Genomic DNA, 17109 nt, shown 5'->3' with positions numbered 1-17109 from the left:
AGTATTTAGGTACGCGTAAGAAATACATTTTACAAATTAAATTGAATATTTAATAAGTAATATAATTATAGATATACAGATACAACAGAACTTAAAATATCGTTTAATATGAACTACTAATTTGAAGTTTATATTTCTCGACATTAGATCTGCTCTGACTGTGCAATAATGTTACCTCTTGCCATGTGTAAGTGTAAATATTGCGGCAGGTTACTTCTTGAGATTGAAGTTGGATATTGAAGGGTAAATCTTAAATGCAGTCTCTTTTTGTTCAACCTACCCTGGAACATATAAATTGAAATAATTGTCTTTTATTTTAGTATAGTTTTATTAGAATATAAAATTACAAGAAAAAAAAACAACATAATTAATTTTGTTAATTTTGAAAACATAGAAATTATTAAGGACAATTGAATTAAAAAAAATCTTGTCGCACTACTACAGATGCGCGGTTGTTGCTACTAAAGAAGGGATTTCTTCCTAAGTGTACGTCTGTACTACGTCTGTACTACATTTGTACTAGTGCGGTCAAGTTTTTTTGACCGAGTGCCGGATTTAAAATTTGAATAAAACTAAACTTACAATTCGTTTCTAGAAGTAAAATAATGTAAAAATTTTACCTGCAATGCCGGCAATTGCTTCTGAAGCAAAGTATTTCACATCGACATCACTATCAGTATTGAGCTTATCAAGTACAGGTTTCACTTGAGCTTGCACTGCACAAGGCTCAAGATAAGGTCCTATCTTTTGTAGAGTTTTCGCAACATTAAATCGTACATTGGCAACATTGTCAGTGGCCATTCCAAGGACAGTTGGAAGCATCACCTTTGTCGTTATTTCTGGACCACACACTTCAGCCAATACCTGTAATGCACCACATCAAAAGTCAAACAAAAATTGAAATATTGATACAATATCATATTATAATATTACTTACATTAATACAAAATAGACAGGTCATTCTGTGAAGGTAATTTTGATCCCTCGACATTGCTAAAACTTTCGGTATTACTGTATTTTGTGCCCATTCTGGGCCAAATTTTTCTACCAATTTTTTCAAATTTAATGTGGCTGCTTCCCGGATAGCATATACGTGATCTACCAACCAAGTCATACATAAAGAATTTAGCTTCTCATCAAAGAATTCAACTCCAAGTTGTCCAGCTAGTAATGGCATGTATCTTAAAATGTAAAATGTATACTTGTATTATAAATCTATTAACATCTTACATTAATTAATCTCATATTTTATATTTACGATATGCAATTTTAAAATAATGTATTATGAAAAATACTTACTCTATAATGGCTAATCTTACTCGCCATTTTAAATCTTCAGCTAATTCTACAATAGCTGGCAAAAGAGATTGTGAAAGTTGTTGTATACCAATAACTTCATTGACACATTCTAAATTACTGATAATATTCAAACGCACTTCTGAACATTCATCTCTGAGTTGTGACAAAAATAACGGTAGTAGATGTTCGATCGTACTATGAATTTAAAGAATTTTTTATCGCCATTATTTACGGGTTTCAATTGTGTTTGTATATGCTGATGTATAACATTTACTCACTTGTGTTTTCCAAGTATTGGACTAAGGCCCATTATAACGCTTGCTAGAGCTGATTTTACATGCTGATTTGGATCTGATACAAGTTCCTTAACTATTGGTAATATATTCGTCATAATAATAGATTCTTGATTAAATTTGTCAAGATTTTGACAGAAATCACGAACTTTATCAGCTGCTGCAGCTCGTACTTCCGCTTCTATATCTTTTAATAATACTTGAAATGCTGGTACGAGATCTGTCTTTGTGATTTCTGGGCCGACAGCTTTTTGAAGCTACAATGAATAAGAATTGAAGTTGATAAACAATTAATATATACATGTAGAAAAAGTATTCCAAGAAACTTACATCAGTAAATTTATCAGCAACCATGTAACGTACACGCCATGACTGATCGTTTGCACACAGTCTAAGTGTTGGCATAACTAATTGTTCTACATCTTCCTGTGGTAATAGAGCTGCAATGGTAACACAAGCTTCAACAGCTAAAAGACGCACCGAATCCTATGGAATTTAATATGTTGTACATATTAAGTGTTTAAAAATTGACAAATGTAATTTTTACAAGTCTGTAATTTTTATATTTTTTTACTTGTTCATCTTGAGCCAGAATGACAAACATGGGAATTAAATCTGCCTTTACATATTCAATTTCCATAACCTTTGCAAATTCTCCTAAATTTGAAGCAGCAGATCGACGTGCCATTGGTGTATCATCTTGGCACAAATTACGAAAATGAGTTCGTAAACATGCTAAAAGACAAAAATGATAAATTTATATTTGTAGAATTAAGTTTTATTTTTCAATATTTTTTGAGATTCAAATTATTCTTTTCTTACTTTTAACTGATGGACTAACTCGAGGGTAACAAACACTAAGTAGGCCGCATGCAGATGTTCTTGATGTAAACCAATCTCCTGTAGCTAAACGATGTACCAACGGAACGAATTGCTCTTCCATATCAGTTGCACTATGTTGAGCAGCTATTGTTTTTAATGATTCCATTGCTTTGTCTCGAACTATAGTTTCCTCGACCGTTGCCAACATCTCTAGAGGTTTCTAGATAAAAATCAATTCTCTATTTAAACCTACTTATTACTGCTAAATTAAATAATAACAATTTTTTACTTTTTTATTTAAAATATGTATAAAAATGATATTGTTGTATATTAAGAAATAAGAAATACGATGGATATTATTTTAAAGAAGAATACATCAGCTGTGTAAACACAGAATTTGTTTTGTCTTACAATAATAATTACACTAATAATTAATTCCACAAATAATACCTACTAATAATTATTTTTTTAGATTAAAACCATATATAGACAATAATAATTATATTAAATGATGTTCATTGACATTGACAAAATACTTGATATATTTCTTGTATGAGTCATAGTTTTCCAAAGAAAACTTATTTCACCATATTGAACAAACACAGTTATATGAAGTGTAGCATCTATTTCAAAATTATTGAAACATTGATACTACTATTGCATTATCATTAATAAAATGTATAATTATATTTTGTAATGTCCTACCAAAAGATTTTTACAATTTGAAAACCTTATATTTAATGGTATTTTTGAATCTAAATGGGTAAGATTATAAATGATATGTACCAATAAGTAATGTACATATTCCGGCCCTCCTACAAGAGGAGTAAACTGTCCAAGTTGTTCTGCTAAAGCTAGTAGAACTTCATCTTCATCGTACATAGAATCCGTTAGAAATGGTATCAATTCACTACGTGTTCGTTCAACGCCTAAAGCAAGAGCAATCGTGGATAATTTCTTTATAGAATTCAGCCGTAACTGTAACAAAAGAAATTTCGTGAAACTGCAAGCCAATCCTCTGCAATTAATTCAAATAAATTCTCAAATGCTGTCTTTCTTCTTAATAGAAGATCTCTTTGAATCCATGTTTGTTTGAATTCAAATTTTTGCGTTTAGAGCTTTCAACGAAAGCATTATTGCACGATTAGATATACAGTGTCGGATGTATTATTATCAAAAGCAGAACGTTGATAATAAAGTGACAGCCGACTAAAAGAATATTTTATTCAGTAGTACGCTATCGCTTTAGTTGCCTTGACACTTTCCGTTTTCTCCAGTAACTATAGGCGGTAAAACAAGCCGATTGTCCTTCACTAATGAAAATGTGGTTATAAACATTTTTTGAATTACCTGCACATCTTCGTTTTTTAGTTCGTCGATCAAAACCGCGATCGGATAAAGGCTGTCGTCTGTGATAGAGTCGCTTGCTGCCATTTTGCTGCCGACCACACCAGAGCTTGGAAACTCCTGTGCATTCAAGTAGTGTTCAAATTACTGCGCCATCTGATGGTTACTAACTATTACAGTGAACTAGTGGCATATGTAAAATTTACTTCCTTGTACTGTTCGGAGCTGAAAAGATCTGTTCCGTTGGGTACCATGAGGCAAGTGGAAGAATGCTTCTCGAGCCCGTCTGTGGACTGCGTTTCTTTATGCCTGGGGGCCTCAAGCTGGGGCTTAGTTGTCCGTAGGAAGGAGTTTAACTTCGACAATGGCCAATAGATGACACTCTCTGTGCAGGCCTTTTGTAGAGACATTATTTTTACTACTTTTTGCCAAAAAGTGAAAAAGAAATTTAGAGAAGAAGCGTTTCATTTTTTGACCGCTAGTGGACTCATTAATAAGGCCTTTGTAGCAGACTTTGTTTTAAACGTGCTGTCAACTAATATTTTGATTCTCATACGTATGCGACACAGGCGAGATATAAAATAGACGTTTCACCTTGTAGGAATCGATGTCACAGACGAGATGCAGAATAAGCGTTTCACCTTACGGAAGTTGATGTCGTACAATCTGAAATACCGATCTCGTAGTATATCACTGGTTTTAGAGCGACTTCTTCGTTTAAGAATGGTAATTCTTGGTACTATAATCAACTGAACCATTGAAGTCGGTAAAAGTGGTAAACGTAAGAAACTCGTCTTTGTATATTTTCTTTAATAAACTCGTCTTTGTATAACCATTGGTGGTTCGATCAAATCCATAAGTCTCGATAAATATTGTAACAATAAGTTGGCTCGGTGAATGTTAAACTTGAAACAACATAAAATTATGGATACATAAAAAGTGGGATGTATTGTGCGATTGTGTTCTGCAATGTCGGTACATGGAGGTTGGTTTCTCAATCAAGCGGCCAAGACGAGAACTATTTCTGCACTGTTGAAGATAATTCAGGGCGTTACCGCTACATCGCATTACCGGTACTGGTAAATACTTTTTTTTTTGCTTAATGAAGAATTTATTCTATGTAATTTATTGCAATTATAGCAAGTATGTATGTAAATCGTTTTGGTCGGTGCATTCTTCATGCCATTGTTGCAGTTACAATATTGCACCCATTTCTCATTAGGTTTACTTTTATTATAGGAATCATTGCACACAGGACAATAGTACAATAGACAATAGTCTTTTTTCTCTTTTCTTTCTCTTCAATTTGTATTAATATTTATTACACATTTCGAAATATTTACGTTGTTACTACCACTCCGGTGTTACAACTAACTCCGCTCTCTATGTACAATATTTTTTTAGTTTTATCGATACATTTCGACACTGTTTTTGAACTTATATTTATATTATTAAAATATATGGAATTGGAATTATGTAGATAGTTTATCATTTCGAGGAAAAATAGTTTTTCAAGCATTCGTTTAAAATGCAATTTTAGTGGTCGAAATAAGAAAACGTTTGTAGATAAAATTTAACGAGAAAGTGTATTTGTTAAAGCGAGCACAATAAGCTATAAACTTCGATGTTTGTTCAGTTTTTACGATGCATTTATAATTGAATGGAGGAGGACTGAAAGAAAATAAACGTAAAAGACCGACAGAAAGAAACACACCAACGTGTACGAAAAGATATGAAACGTAAGTCAGTTGTAAAGATATTTTGTTTGTTATGTCCACTGATAAAACGATATAACAAAAGTGAACCTATATAATACTTAAGTTTGTGGGAACCTCTACCAACAGTGTAGAAAATTTGTTTAACTTTCATCGATGATGACTCACCGTGTATTCGTGTAAGAGTTTCGAATTGATTTTTCTATAAATCATTGTTTTCGAAGACCAACATCTGTCCTCTTGTTCGTGAAGAATATTTAAAAATTACATTCGCCTGTTATCGTTTCGATTCTTGCCAAATTAGCAAAAAATCTTATCTTTTTGTATTTACTTAATCGTGTTCGATTATTCAAATTTGCTTTTCGTGTTCGAGACTGAACTTTTGAAAATACCACCTTCTTATAAGTGTTTTTGGTCCGACATGGGACTCCATGGATTGCATATTGAAGATTTGCTTGATTTGTAGATATTTTTAAAAATATTTCAAGTAAATTAAAAAAAAATTTGCATTTAAAATAAACAAGTTATTCATTGCATGTTTAAATTAAATTTTTTCTCGTCGAGAGGTATTATGATGTGTTCGTCTTTGTTAATTTAATTGTAAGTTTCCATTTGAATAAGTGTCTAACAATATAATGAATTTTAACACATGTAGTTGTACTTTGTATTTTTGATTTTATTTAAACGTTTTGGATTTCATCGTAAGTTCTAGTATAGATATATCACGAGTTATATTTGTTTAACAAGCCGTTATCAAACGAGCGTGAAAACGACGGTCGTTCGTATGTCTTTTTCTTTCTTATTAGCTAGAAAGAAAAAAATAAAGATATTAAGACATTCATCATTTCGAAACTTGTCTAACGGCCTAACTATGTATCATAGATAAAACTAGAGTCAATTTTCAGTCCTTTATATACATATGTACATATATACGTATATCATAATTAGATACTACACAAATCTTTATTTTTATGTATCAGGCAATTTTTATTTGTAAATCATAAAATTTACAGTAAATGGCTAAATCACACATCTAGCCACATAATTCGATGTTTCTTTATTTAGTATATAACAAAAATTAAACAAAACCTTCAGTAATAATTATTAATGTAACAAACGAAATTTGTCGTTACGTGTGAAACTACCTTGTCAGTAAAAATCATATTTCTGTTATAATTAATATATCATAGCTTACGTTAATATTTTGTGGATCATCCTCGTGCATTTTTAATACATTGTAATCGTCGAGGTATAGATTTAACCAAATTTTCGCAAAATTCGGGCATTATTTTCGACCACTCTTCTTGCAATGCTCTCCTGAGTGTTTCTTTACTTGTAATATTATGCAACCTTATTTTTCTCTCCAATTCATCCCATAAATGTTCGATAATATTAATATCGGGTGATCGAGGAGGAGTTTCTAGAACTTTTGGACAATTGTACAATAACCAACTCCTAACTACGTAAGAGTTGTGCTTTGGACCATTGTCGGCGTAAAATTTAAAATTATTTAAAATTCCCATATTTTTAGCGTTTTGCTTTATATTATTTTTTAATACGTTCAAATAGATCCATTTGTCCATTAGTTTGTCTATAAACACTAAATTTCCAACGCCGACATACAACTCCATACCATTTGTGATTCGCCTCCACATTTAACAGTTGACTGAGAATGTTCAATATTCATCTTTGTACTTTGTTCTCGCCACACAATTTTCCTCCCATTGGAACCAAAAATATGAAATTTCGATTCATTCGTAAAAATTACGGTTTTCCAGAAATGAAAATCCTCTTTCAAGTATTTCCTTGCAAACACGTGTCTCTTCTTTTTATTTGTCAACGTTGACAGTGTTTTTTCCCGGACAACTCTACCGTGGTAATTGTTTTGTTTTAGAATTCTTCGAATTGTTGATTCGCTTACCGTAATATTTAAATATTTCTTAACATCTGATGCCAATTTAGGTGCTCTGATCGTCGGATCTTCTTTAATTTTACTGGTAATCCATCGTTCGTTCGTGGCATTAAGCTTTTTATCGGATCTATGTCTGACTTTGTTCACAATACGGTCTTCTTTTTTATAACGTTTTATAATGGATTGAACCGTACTTCTACTCCTATTAATTATTTCACTAATTTCGTTGTAACTTCTTCCATTATTGTAATAATTAATTACCGATTTACGTTCGGCCAGTGTTGTTTGCCGCATCGTTTTCAATTATCGTGAAGTAGGTTAAGCAAGGCTTAAAACAGACTGAAGACAAGGAACAAAGTTGTATTCTCGTAGTTTTCATATATTGTTATTCAAAAGAAGATCGAGAATTCATTAATTTTACAGTGTTACCAACATAGCGAACGATTTTCACTCACTGGTCAGTTCCGTGCGTAACGATAATTTTCATTCGTCGTATTAACAATTATTGAGTGTTTCGTTCTACTTTTGTAATACATAAATAAAAAAGCATTAAACTATGTGCCTATATATGTATTTTAGTCATATATTGTAAATACCGATTTTTCGTTTGTAAATTTTGAAATTTACAATAGATATATATATATCTATACACACACATACAGAGAATAGTCGAATTATTACGATTATGGAGAGTACACATACGTAATAAAAGTGGGTAAAAATATTCTATATTTTCATGGATTATAATAGGAACCAATTTATATGAAACGTAATAAGGGAACAAATCTCTCGTCATATATCGTGTAGTGAAATTTGTTTTAAACAAATCTCAATGTTAATCCGTATTATTGGTCGTAACATTAACTTCGGCCCATCTGTGCGAACAAAGAAACGAAGACACAATATTAAAAGTTCATGCGTAAAAAATATTCGTAGATTTATCAAGTTTGTACTTACTCTTTTGCAGTATTGCACGAGCCTGGTTTCACACCGCTACTTAATTCGGCATTATACAATTCTAGTCCGGTTATGATATCTTCTCGCGGGGTTTCTGTTGCTAATAAATCTCGAACCTTTAATACAATGTCGTCAGAAAAGAACAGAATTTGTATTTACACTCTAACTTACAATTCTACAATTCTAACGATTTTTTGAACGATAATGGAAAACGATCTTACTCAATTCTATTTTACTTACCATTTCTACGGCTTTAAATACACGAATTAAATTCTTGCCAGCCAGTCCTTCGAGTTCCTTTCTGGTCCATCGTGGTGTCACGTCGCTTTCGTACAAGCGATCGAACAAATCTGTGTATTTGGAAACGTCTTCCAAACCGTCGGGCATCCTAACGTAAATTTCGTTTAGAAATTTTCTTAATTTTTCCAAAAATTTTCGGCTACTGCACGATCGTTGCAATACTTACACTTCTACACCGTCGTAATCGGCACCGATACCAACATGATCAGCTCCGATTAGATTACGAATGTAATTTATGTGATCTATAAAACCGTAAATTAAGTATCATTCACGATAATATCGTAATTAATGACAATTTTAATGAAACATATGAGGAGTACTCTATCACTTTTAAACAGATTGAAATCTGAATGAGACTGCATTTTATAGGACAATTAATTGAATAAAATTCATGTCCGTGTATTTATAGAGTGACGCGAAATATCGAGTTATCTACCGAGTGAACCACATAACTTGTTTATTCGTAGTGAGAGACAATATTTTTTTCACGGTGGAAAACATTGTTCGGAAAACTTTTTCAAAGATAAATATTGGATTTGATCACGTTAAACTTTGTTACGTACCGTACAATAATTTTTTTTTACCAATGAGCTATAAAAATATGACCCTCGAATAATCTTTAGTATGAAAATTTAGATTGGCGGAATTTAACATTCTGAGCATATAACAGCCCTTTTTGAACATTCAAAACTGGACGATTCGTCGACACGAATTTCCGTACTGAACGTCATTTGAAAGTCATGTTGATACAATTCATTTACTTCGACTGAATGTTCGCCAAACGACAGGCAATAAAGATTAAAGAATTAAGCATACAATTTAAGATGACCTTTCTTCAACCATGTTACATGCGATGTCAAAATGTTGGTAGCAATAAAAGTAACAGCGGTAGCCAAATTATCCGGTGGTTCGTCCTTTTTATTATAAAAATTACGTTAAAGAGTAGAACACGAATTATCTTCATCGTACCAATGACATCTTGCATTGTCGCCTTTCTGGAAGTGTTGCAATTTACGAAACCGGAGTAAAAGTTCACCAACACGACACCGTTGTTCTTTTTCTGAAAATTTCCATCGAATTATGTCTTACGTATCATTGCAAAGTGTCTGTGGCAAGTGAAAAAATATCTCACAACTAATTGAAGCACATCGTCGGGAACATTACGATAATGTTGGCAAACACTGAACGCCGATGAATGAGAGAACATAACAGGAGCCTTCGCTATCGCGAGTACTTCTCTCATAACGTTATGCGAGACGTGTGATAAATCGACCAGCATTCCTAATCGATTCATTTCATAAATAATCACCTGCACGAAAACGTACGAATTTTTGTGTAACGAATTTAATACGCATAATCGGGTAAATAAAGAATCTCAACTTACAGTTCCAAAGTCTGTGAGATTGTTAACATAACCGGCATTTACCGTCGATGCGTCAGCCCTGAAAAAACGAGAAGATTATATTTATTTATTTTCGAAATTTACTTCTTTCATTTGTTCGTCTAAATTCATACAATTAAAGTCACTTCGTCTCATTTCCTTCGTTTCTATGGATGGAAAATATACTACGCTAAAGTTTCGACGAAATCGTTAATAATTGAAACGTTTCCTTTACTCCATGATTGTGTAACGTACCATGGCGTGTTACAAGTATGCGTTAAAGTTAGGTAGCGTACTCCGAGCTGATAATAAAGTCTGAGAATCGCCAAACTGGAATCAATGGAGTGACCTCCCTCGACACCTATCATTGAGGCGATTTTCCCATTTTTGAACGCCACTTCGATGTTATCCGCATCGGTGACAAATTGTAAATCATTTGGGTATCTGGCGATCAATCTGTGGATGACGTCGATTTGTCGCATCGTCAGCTGTACCGCATCTTTATATTGAGAGTCGCACGTAACGTATGCAGCCCAGAACTAAAATTCACAGGTGTTCTAGTTATTACTTTATTAATGTAACGCATGTAAAGTGGATTGCGAAAAGTATTTGAAGAAAATACACGAGACAAACCAAAGAATCAGGAAAATTAATCAATTGTCTCGTATGGCAAAAAATAAATTTCCTGACTCACTTGTCCTCCAACTTTCCCCTTCCTCAATCTGGGAAGATCTGTGTAGCAACTGTCACATGCACTTTTTCCCCATGAAACATCGTTGGTAAGATTCTTTTCCAAATGGAAATCTGCTAACTTGTTGTTCAGCTTTGCGTACAAATTGTAAGGCAAATCGTTGTGTCTGGAAGGAAAACAATCGTTTTATCAATGCACCACGTGAAACTTGATCCAGGAACAATGCATTATCATGTATCTCATATCGAATTTATGCACCAGATGTTTTTAGATCGACAATGGAAAATGTAGCGACTATTCACTTGATTTAAACGTGTCGCATACATATCGTATGTAATATTTTATGCAGTGGATGATAGTGTCATGTTAAACAAAATATTTACCAAGCTTGCAAATGAATTGCAAAACTGACCTTACTTTTCAATAAACATTCTAATTATTCTCATATGTCTTAAAAAGCGAATACGAATATTCCACGTGTAGTATCTGACCTATATCGTTAGCTTCAAAACAATCAAACGTAATAGTTACGAACGTTAACTACGCTTATTCAAAATAATCCGTATTTAATGTTGCAGGTAACTCAACGTGCTGCGTTTCTCGATGCAAATGAATTAAAATATCGAAAGTACGTGTCTACTATAGTCGTTGAGTATAACAGATGGTAAAAACTAATCGACAACCATAGTAGATAGTAAAAACTATAACTGTTATTGGCTTACAAAAGGTAGTGGAATCTTGAATAGAGATTTCTAATGGTATTGTACTAGTGCTTTCTTTTCGTTACTTTTTATTACTTTCCTCTTTTACTATAGCATTGTACTATTTTTTACGCTGTACGGCGATCAAATATTAAGGCAGTTAAAAGTCCCAATTTAACAAGAAATATTAAACAACAATTATATAATTGAGATTTGATTTTTTCTATCGCGCATGTTTACATCAGGTTGGTGTTTATCCTTTTATCAATTTACCGCGTTCGCAAAGTATACTTACCCGTCGATTAGTGGTACCGAGTCGAGGACATCGCTTCCTTTGAAGGTATTAACGCTAAGCCCTATGGACAGGCCAATTACGAGAAGCAACACCGACAGGCACACCACAATGTTCAAGTATAACATCTTTCCAGTACAACACTTTATTATGCAATCTGAAAGAGATTCAGTAACAGTTACATCGATTGATCTGAGGTGGACTCCCACTGGACAGTGATTTTATAGGGCAGGTAAGAAAAAGCAGACCCAAAATCAATTTCTTATCTTCAGACATCTCATCGATTACAATCAATCACGTGTTGTTTGTTTTACTACTTCAGCGTAGAAATTTATCGGTTTGTATATACGCGAGATGAGATTGTTTTGTATATATACATTCGGGTCTCAATGCACGAATTATATGATATTCAAGGTCGTTGTGTTTGTTACGAGTGGTTTATAATAGATTATCTTAAAGCCTTCCTTATTAATAAAAAAATCTCGCTAATCGTATCGTTACGGGTCAATTAATTGGGTAAAAATAATTTTGTAATTAATTTCAAGATGTAGTAAAGTTGTACAGTGTGTTATCGTTTTTAAACATAGCTAATAAGCTATTCATTTGGTTCTTCGCTTGATTAGTTCCGTATACGTAATAGAGAATGTAATTGGAGGTATTGAATAAATTGTACAAGTCATTGTACTTCGACATTTTTCTTGTTGGATATGACACTACATGAATAGTATCTCAATATCTATTATCAGTCGATATGAAATATAATACACATTTAATCAATTTACTAACAGTATTGAGAGACGATGATAATATATGTTTCACGATTGTAATGTTGCATTGTAAAATTGTAAGTTGAAATGCTAATGATAATTAACAATAAATGATAAATTAACAAGGAATATTGTTAATGCTTGTAAGCGAATATACGCGTGTTACGTATTCTTTTCGCTACAGCAAACGGGAAAAGACCAATGATATTACTTTCTAATTCGTAAATATTAAAAATAACATGATACGTATACGAGAAGAACACTGTAAGTCGCATTTTTTACAACTGAGTGGTTCTTAGTGAATTTCGCAGGAGAAAAGGTTGTGCAGATTTAACGAATTTAATAAAAGTGGCAACTTTCTATTACATTACGCACAGCTTGTTTCTCTCACTTAACTTGTAAAACTCGTTCGTTATACTCTCAATGAACTCTCACAACCAACTGACTCTCCAGCAACTCTTTTGGACAATAACACCCACTAACACTCCTCTCACGCATACAGACCCGTACAAAAATAAAACCACATACAATATTTATATATGGTTACTCGAATCTGAAATCTATAAATTAATCCATCGAACAGGTATCAAAGCTGAATCTAATTTTAAAGTTTGAAATCAATCTCAAAATTAACACGCTGGTTCAGATGAACGTGAAAGGTATACTTTGCTGTTGACATTGATACCCTCATTTTGAAAACTTTAAATTTGAAAAACTTTCAAATACGTATCGCATAATTTTCCAAGCGGATAATATAAAACAATTTCCAATCGATGCACATATTTTTCATGACTGTTTGCGGTCATTAAATACACGATACAGCTCTTCACACGTGTCGAGACAGTGTACAGCGATTATGCTCCAATATTCGTGCTCCGTTTACTATTTACAAAACAAAATTTTCATAATTTACTCTAATAATGCAACGTTATTCGAATAATATATTTCATCGTTTATGTAACGTTACGACCATTATATTTACTCGATTCACTCGTTCACATTAAACGTAAACAAATTCTTTACACGTATTGGTATTTCTAAAGTAACTTTAGGTAAAATTGTCGCGATTGTTATAATTAATTTAAATGGCATAATATAACAGACGTCAAACCGTTCCATTTCAACTGTGCAATAATTGATCCACCCATTACGAATGTAGAACACAACGTTTTTTCAATGACACTATTCACGCTCGTTCTTTGGCGATAACTCGCTCAGTTATGTCTTACACGTGAATCTTCTATGCACACCGGTACTCTCTATATATGTATGTATGCATAACAGATCATCAGAATTTAGTCTTCATCCACTACCTCACATCGAGAGATTTATTTGCAATAGCTGTTTTTGCTCTCCTCAATGTGGTTAGACGTGTTGAATGTTCTGTTTACTCTATGGGATATCAAAGATATCATATATCATATTCGTTTCGTTTACGAATACATCGTGGATTGGAGCGAGAAAGTGTTTCAATTCATAGCCCAATAAAAGCATTAAGAACAGTAGATGTCGTATTGGGTAGGAAAATAAATATGTATGTATACACATTTCGCATACATTTGATCGAATGTTATCTTAAAAAAGACTTGGGAAAAATATGAGGCTCTGGTTCTATAAAATTTGGTCCGTGTCATGGGAAGAAGATATAGACCTTAAATGTAAAATTTCAGTTTTGGATATTTATCAGTTTATGAGATATTAATAAAAAAACCTACGATACTGTATATAGGATTCTGCTTACACGTGCACGTCCGTGACAGTGTATACATCAATGTACGATCGTTGCTAATATGTTGTTTATATAAACATAACACGATAGTCGGTAACCAATACTTATAATGGGTGAATTGAAAAATTAAACTTAACCGATATCAATGATTTTGAATTTTTTCTTGCGCGGTCGATCGCAACATTCCACCACGTACTTACAAATTTATCCACCATAATTAACAACTTACCGCTTTATCGACCGTAGGGAATACCATTTAGTTTTCGACTCCATAAACTATTCGGATCGATTGAATTCTATGAACAACTCTCATTATGCGCGTAAGCATCTGTATGTATACATTTATGAAGAGTGATATGAATAGTACGATCGATTTACGATTTATTCGTTGGGAAAAATATTTGCGTGAAAAATAAACAGAATGGACTATCGTCGTGCTTATTTATTCGATCGTATAATACCTGTTGCAATGTCTTCTTGCCCCCTTTGAAGGGAACTGGAATATAAAAAAATTCTGTTTAGAATTTAAATTAATGTTATACCAGCATTATTCGCAGAAATAATTCGATCGCTTTGAATTGTTTATTCGGAAACTGGACATTGAATGGTATTCGCCATCGTCAATGAAAGGAATAAGTGTCGAATATGATAAATCAATTTCTAAGCAAGTGGCGCTATTGAAACAGTATTACACTGTATCTTATACATAGATGCACGAATTGCTACGCAACATTTCACTTATCGGAGAATAAACAGGTCAATTTTACATGGGATAAAATATTTTGATGTATAAATTGGATTCTGCCCGTAAGTGTGCATTTGTGAGACAATTGCAGGCATAGCTGGCACATTCACCGCTTAGTGTATCGGATTACACGAACCATACCTATCCTTGGGTTAAATATAGGATAGGATAACTTAGTTTAACACAATGGTTAGGTTAGGTTAGATCTTTTCAAAGTAAAAATGCATGCGGAGGGAACAAATTTAAATAAATTTTGTATTAAATAACAACCAAATATTATGACCTGTCAAATACAATTTCATCACACCATATTTCGGAAACTTAGACCGATCGCCTGTTATATATATATATATATATATATAAGAGAAAATTGCTCAAAATATTGTCCTTTACAACATATTTCAAGGTAATCAAAATCGATGAAGAACCAGATTATTAACAATTTAGCTAAAAGATTATGACTGCTCAAAATTATGAAACGGTTATTTCTACGTTTTACGTGTGTGCGTATTACGCACATTATTATCATAATAGCTATCTAGAGAATAAGCAGTGTCATATTGTTTTGCAATTTTGATGTGCACTTTACAAAATATTTGTTCTTCGTGTCTAAAAATGTTAAATAACATCAGTTTATCATGTTTGACAAATTTCGCGCGCTTTTGATATTCGTGAGAGATTAAGGAATTACTGAATTAACCACGTGATCTATGAATGTAGGACAAACACTTGTTGCTTATTTGCATTACATTACAGTTTATAATGTTCTAAAATAAATTAATGGAACAAATGCATGTACAAACATAATAAATTCTACATTTTGTTATAATAATTATTGTCATGTTTCTTATGTGACAGAGTTATGAATTTTTAACCTAGACAGTGGAAAATTTTCGTGGTGACAAATCAAGACGTATTACGTTACATTAATTCCGTCAATATTAATGTTTCTGATAAAGGTAGATAAGTAGTGGAGAATAACGAAGTAACAAGTTTTGAATTAATAATCTCATGCTTAATAATGTAAGTAATAAAAATATCAATTATAAAATGTATATATGCACATGAAATTTATAATACTTCATACTACTTCAAGCAATCTGTTGTAATCAGTACTTTTAATAATTCGCTCTTAAATAATTATTAATACATTAATATTCCTCAGAATACTTGGGGTGAATAAAAAGGCGAAACAAATTATAAGTAATAATGGCAGAAACTGTATATAAATATATGAAAGTACAGAATAGGCCATATAGTGTTAACGATATAGTATGTAGTCTGCATAATGAGTATGGTAAAGTGGCTGTACAAAAAGCTATAGATAAGTTGGTGACTGAAAAAAAAATATTTGAAAAAGTAAGATAAATAGTATTAAGTATAAAAATTAAGCAATATAACTGACAGATTTTTACATTAGGTTTATGGAAAGCAAAAGGTTTACTGTGTAATGCAAGATTTGAATCAAGATGTAGAAGAATTAATGAGGATAGATAAAGAAATGCAAGCACATGCTAATGAAGTTGAAAGCAAATATCAGGAATTGGAAAAAGAAATTAAAATACACGAAGCTTTATTGATTTCTGTAAAATCTAGTATTACAATTGAAGAAGCAAAGAAACAAAAAGCTTTTCTAGAGGAGAATATTAAGGTATTTTCAAATAAATTGGATACGTTGATGGAGTCAAGTGGTACAGAAGACATAGGTGAACTTAAAAGGAAGACAGAGAAAGCAATGAATGATTACTCTCGTGAATACACAAAACGAAAACGTTTATGTACAGACATTATAGATTGTATTTTAGAAAACTATCCTGGTAGCAAAACTGAATTACACGAGGAAATAGGTATAGAACCAAAAATTGTTAAGTGACACCAGTATTATTATGTATTTTATTTTGTAATATTTAAATTTGAGTTTACACTTTTGTATTTAAAATAAGCAACTATTTAAATTAACCAATTACTTATTGTTTTAAAATATTACTTTAAAATATTTTTAATTGATTAACAATTTTTTTTCTAATGTATGATTAATACTGTAAGTTTGTCAACATAATTTATAAATTTTTGTTATAATATTTAAGTAATTACAAGAAATTACATAGGTACAATGTAGAAGAGAATTATTGCCTCAACTTTTCATTTTGTATGTTTT

At 32.2% G+C, this 17109-nt stretch overlaps 3 protein-coding genes across 13 annotated transcripts; 1 reads left to right on the top strand and 2 right to left on the bottom strand.

Annotated features, from left to right (window-relative positions):
- Positions 1-27: 27 nt before the first annotated feature.
- Positions 28-4437, bottom strand: Pp2a-29b (Protein phosphatase PP2A regulatory subunit A). Of its 4 annotated transcripts, XM_076326068.1 has the most exons (12): positions 4356-4437; positions 3968-4156; positions 3765-3881; positions 3201-3392; positions 2415-2634; positions 2167-2327; positions 1923-2078; positions 1578-1849; positions 1300-1494; positions 938-1181; positions 621-864; positions 28-281 (listed from the first exon to the last, which is right to left on the bottom strand). In XM_076326068.1, exons 2-12 carry the CDS (start codon positions 4013-4015, stop codon positions 277-279), a joined length of 1854 nt encoding a protein of 617 aa, XP_076182183.1. In that variant the 5' UTR covers positions 4016-4156; positions 4356-4437; the 3' UTR covers positions 28-276. The 4 variants fall into 4 exon arrangements, with proteins under 4 accessions (XP_076182183.1, XP_076182181.1, XP_076182182.1 ...); XM_076326066.1 differs by lacking the exon at positions 4356-4437 and having other exon boundaries at positions 28-276; positions 3968-4173; XM_076326067.1 differs by lacking the exon at positions 4356-4437 and having other exon boundaries at positions 3765-3878; positions 3968-4172.
- On the top strand, positions 3725-17076 carry LOC143154186 (homologous-pairing protein 2 homolog). Of its 3 annotated transcripts, none has more exons than XM_076326077.1 (6): positions 3725-4840; positions 11296-11444; positions 11533-11942; positions 15810-15974; positions 16117-16310; positions 16372-17076. In XM_076326077.1, the coding sequence occupies exons 5-6, from the start codon at positions 16161-16163 to the stop codon at positions 16822-16824; spliced, it is 603 nt and encodes a 200-aa protein (XP_076182192.1). In that variant the 5' UTR covers positions 3725-4840; positions 11296-11444; positions 11533-11942; positions 15810-15974; positions 16117-16160; the 3' UTR covers positions 16825-17076. The 3 variants fall into 3 exon arrangements, with proteins under 3 accessions (XP_076182192.1, XP_076182195.1, XP_076182193.1); XM_076326080.1 differs by having other exon boundaries at positions 11296-11475; positions 11664-11942; XM_076326078.1 differs by lacking the exons at positions 3725-4840; positions 11296-11444; positions 11533-11942 and having other exon boundaries at positions 15660-15974.
- On the bottom strand, positions 6157-13700 carry LOC143154185 (dipeptidase 1). 6 transcript variants are annotated; one of them, XR_012994016.1, is made up of 12 exons: positions 13589-13700; positions 11714-11867; positions 10721-10883; positions 10282-10565; positions 10030-10087; positions 9778-9954; positions 9615-9705; positions 8812-8887; positions 8586-8733; positions 8346-8461; positions 8091-8263; positions 6157-6282 (listed from the first exon to the last, which is right to left on the bottom strand). XR_012994016.1 is itself a non-coding variant. In XM_076326072.1 (11 exons), exons 1-11 carry the CDS (start codon positions 13623-13625, stop codon positions 8224-8226), a joined length of 1344 nt encoding a protein of 447 aa, XP_076182187.1. In that variant the 5' UTR covers positions 13626-13700; the 3' UTR covers positions 7750-8223. The 6 variants fall into 6 exon arrangements, 5 of the variants coding, with proteins under 5 accessions (XP_076182187.1, XP_076182189.1, XP_076182190.1 ...); XM_076326072.1 differs by lacking the exon at positions 6157-6282 and having other exon boundaries at positions 7750-8263; XM_076326074.1 differs by lacking the exons at positions 6157-6282; positions 13589-13700 and adding an exon at positions 12853-12912 and having other exon boundaries at positions 7750-8263.
- Positions 17077-17109: the final 33 nt, after the last annotated feature.

This window comes from Ptiloglossa arizonensis, chromosome 14 (assembly GCF_051014685.1).
Source record: "Ptiloglossa arizonensis isolate GNS036 chromosome 14, iyPtiAriz1_principal, whole genome shotgun sequence".
In the NCBI taxonomy this organism is placed as follows: domain Eukaryota; kingdom Metazoa; phylum Arthropoda; class Insecta; order Hymenoptera; family Colletidae; genus Ptiloglossa; species Ptiloglossa arizonensis.
Note: the sequence above shows the minus strand (reverse complement) of the source record. Positions and strands in the feature narration are given on the sequence as shown.

Excerpts from the sequence above, each read along its gene's own strand:
- Pp2a-29b (XM_076326066.1), bottom strand. The coding sequence starts at position 4,171 with ATGTCTCTACAAAAGGCCTGCACAGAGAGTGTCATCTATTGGCCATTG. Across the intron at positions 3,393-3,764 it reads TAAAAAACGAAGATGTGCAG|TTACGGCTGAATTCTATAAA; the intron begins GTAATTCAAAAA and ends CTTTTGTTACAG. Across the intron at positions 1,495-1,577 it reads CCAATACTTGGAAAACACAA|TACGATCGAACATCTACTAC; the intron begins GTGAGTAAATGT and ends TTAAATTCATAG.
- LOC143154185 (XM_076326072.1), bottom strand. The coding sequence starts at position 13,625 with ATGGGTGGATCAATTATTGCACAGTTGAAATGGAACG. Across the intron at positions 8,462-8,585 it reads TATTTAAAGCCGTAGAAATG|GTTCGAGATTTATTAGCAAC; the intron begins GTAAGTAAAATA and ends ATTGTATTAAAG. Across the intron at positions 8,264-8,345 it reads TCGTGCAATACTGCAAAAGA|ATGGGCCGAAGTTAATGTTA; the intron begins GTAAGTACAAAC and ends TTGTTCGCACAG.
- LOC143154186 (XM_076326077.1), top strand. The coding sequence starts at position 16,161 with ATGGCAGAAACTGTATATAAATATATGAAAGTACAGAATAGGCCATAT. Across the intron at positions 16,311-16,371 it reads AAAAAAAAATATTTGAAAAA|GTTTATGGAAAGCAAAAGGT; the intron begins GTAAGATAAATA and ends TTTTTACATTAG.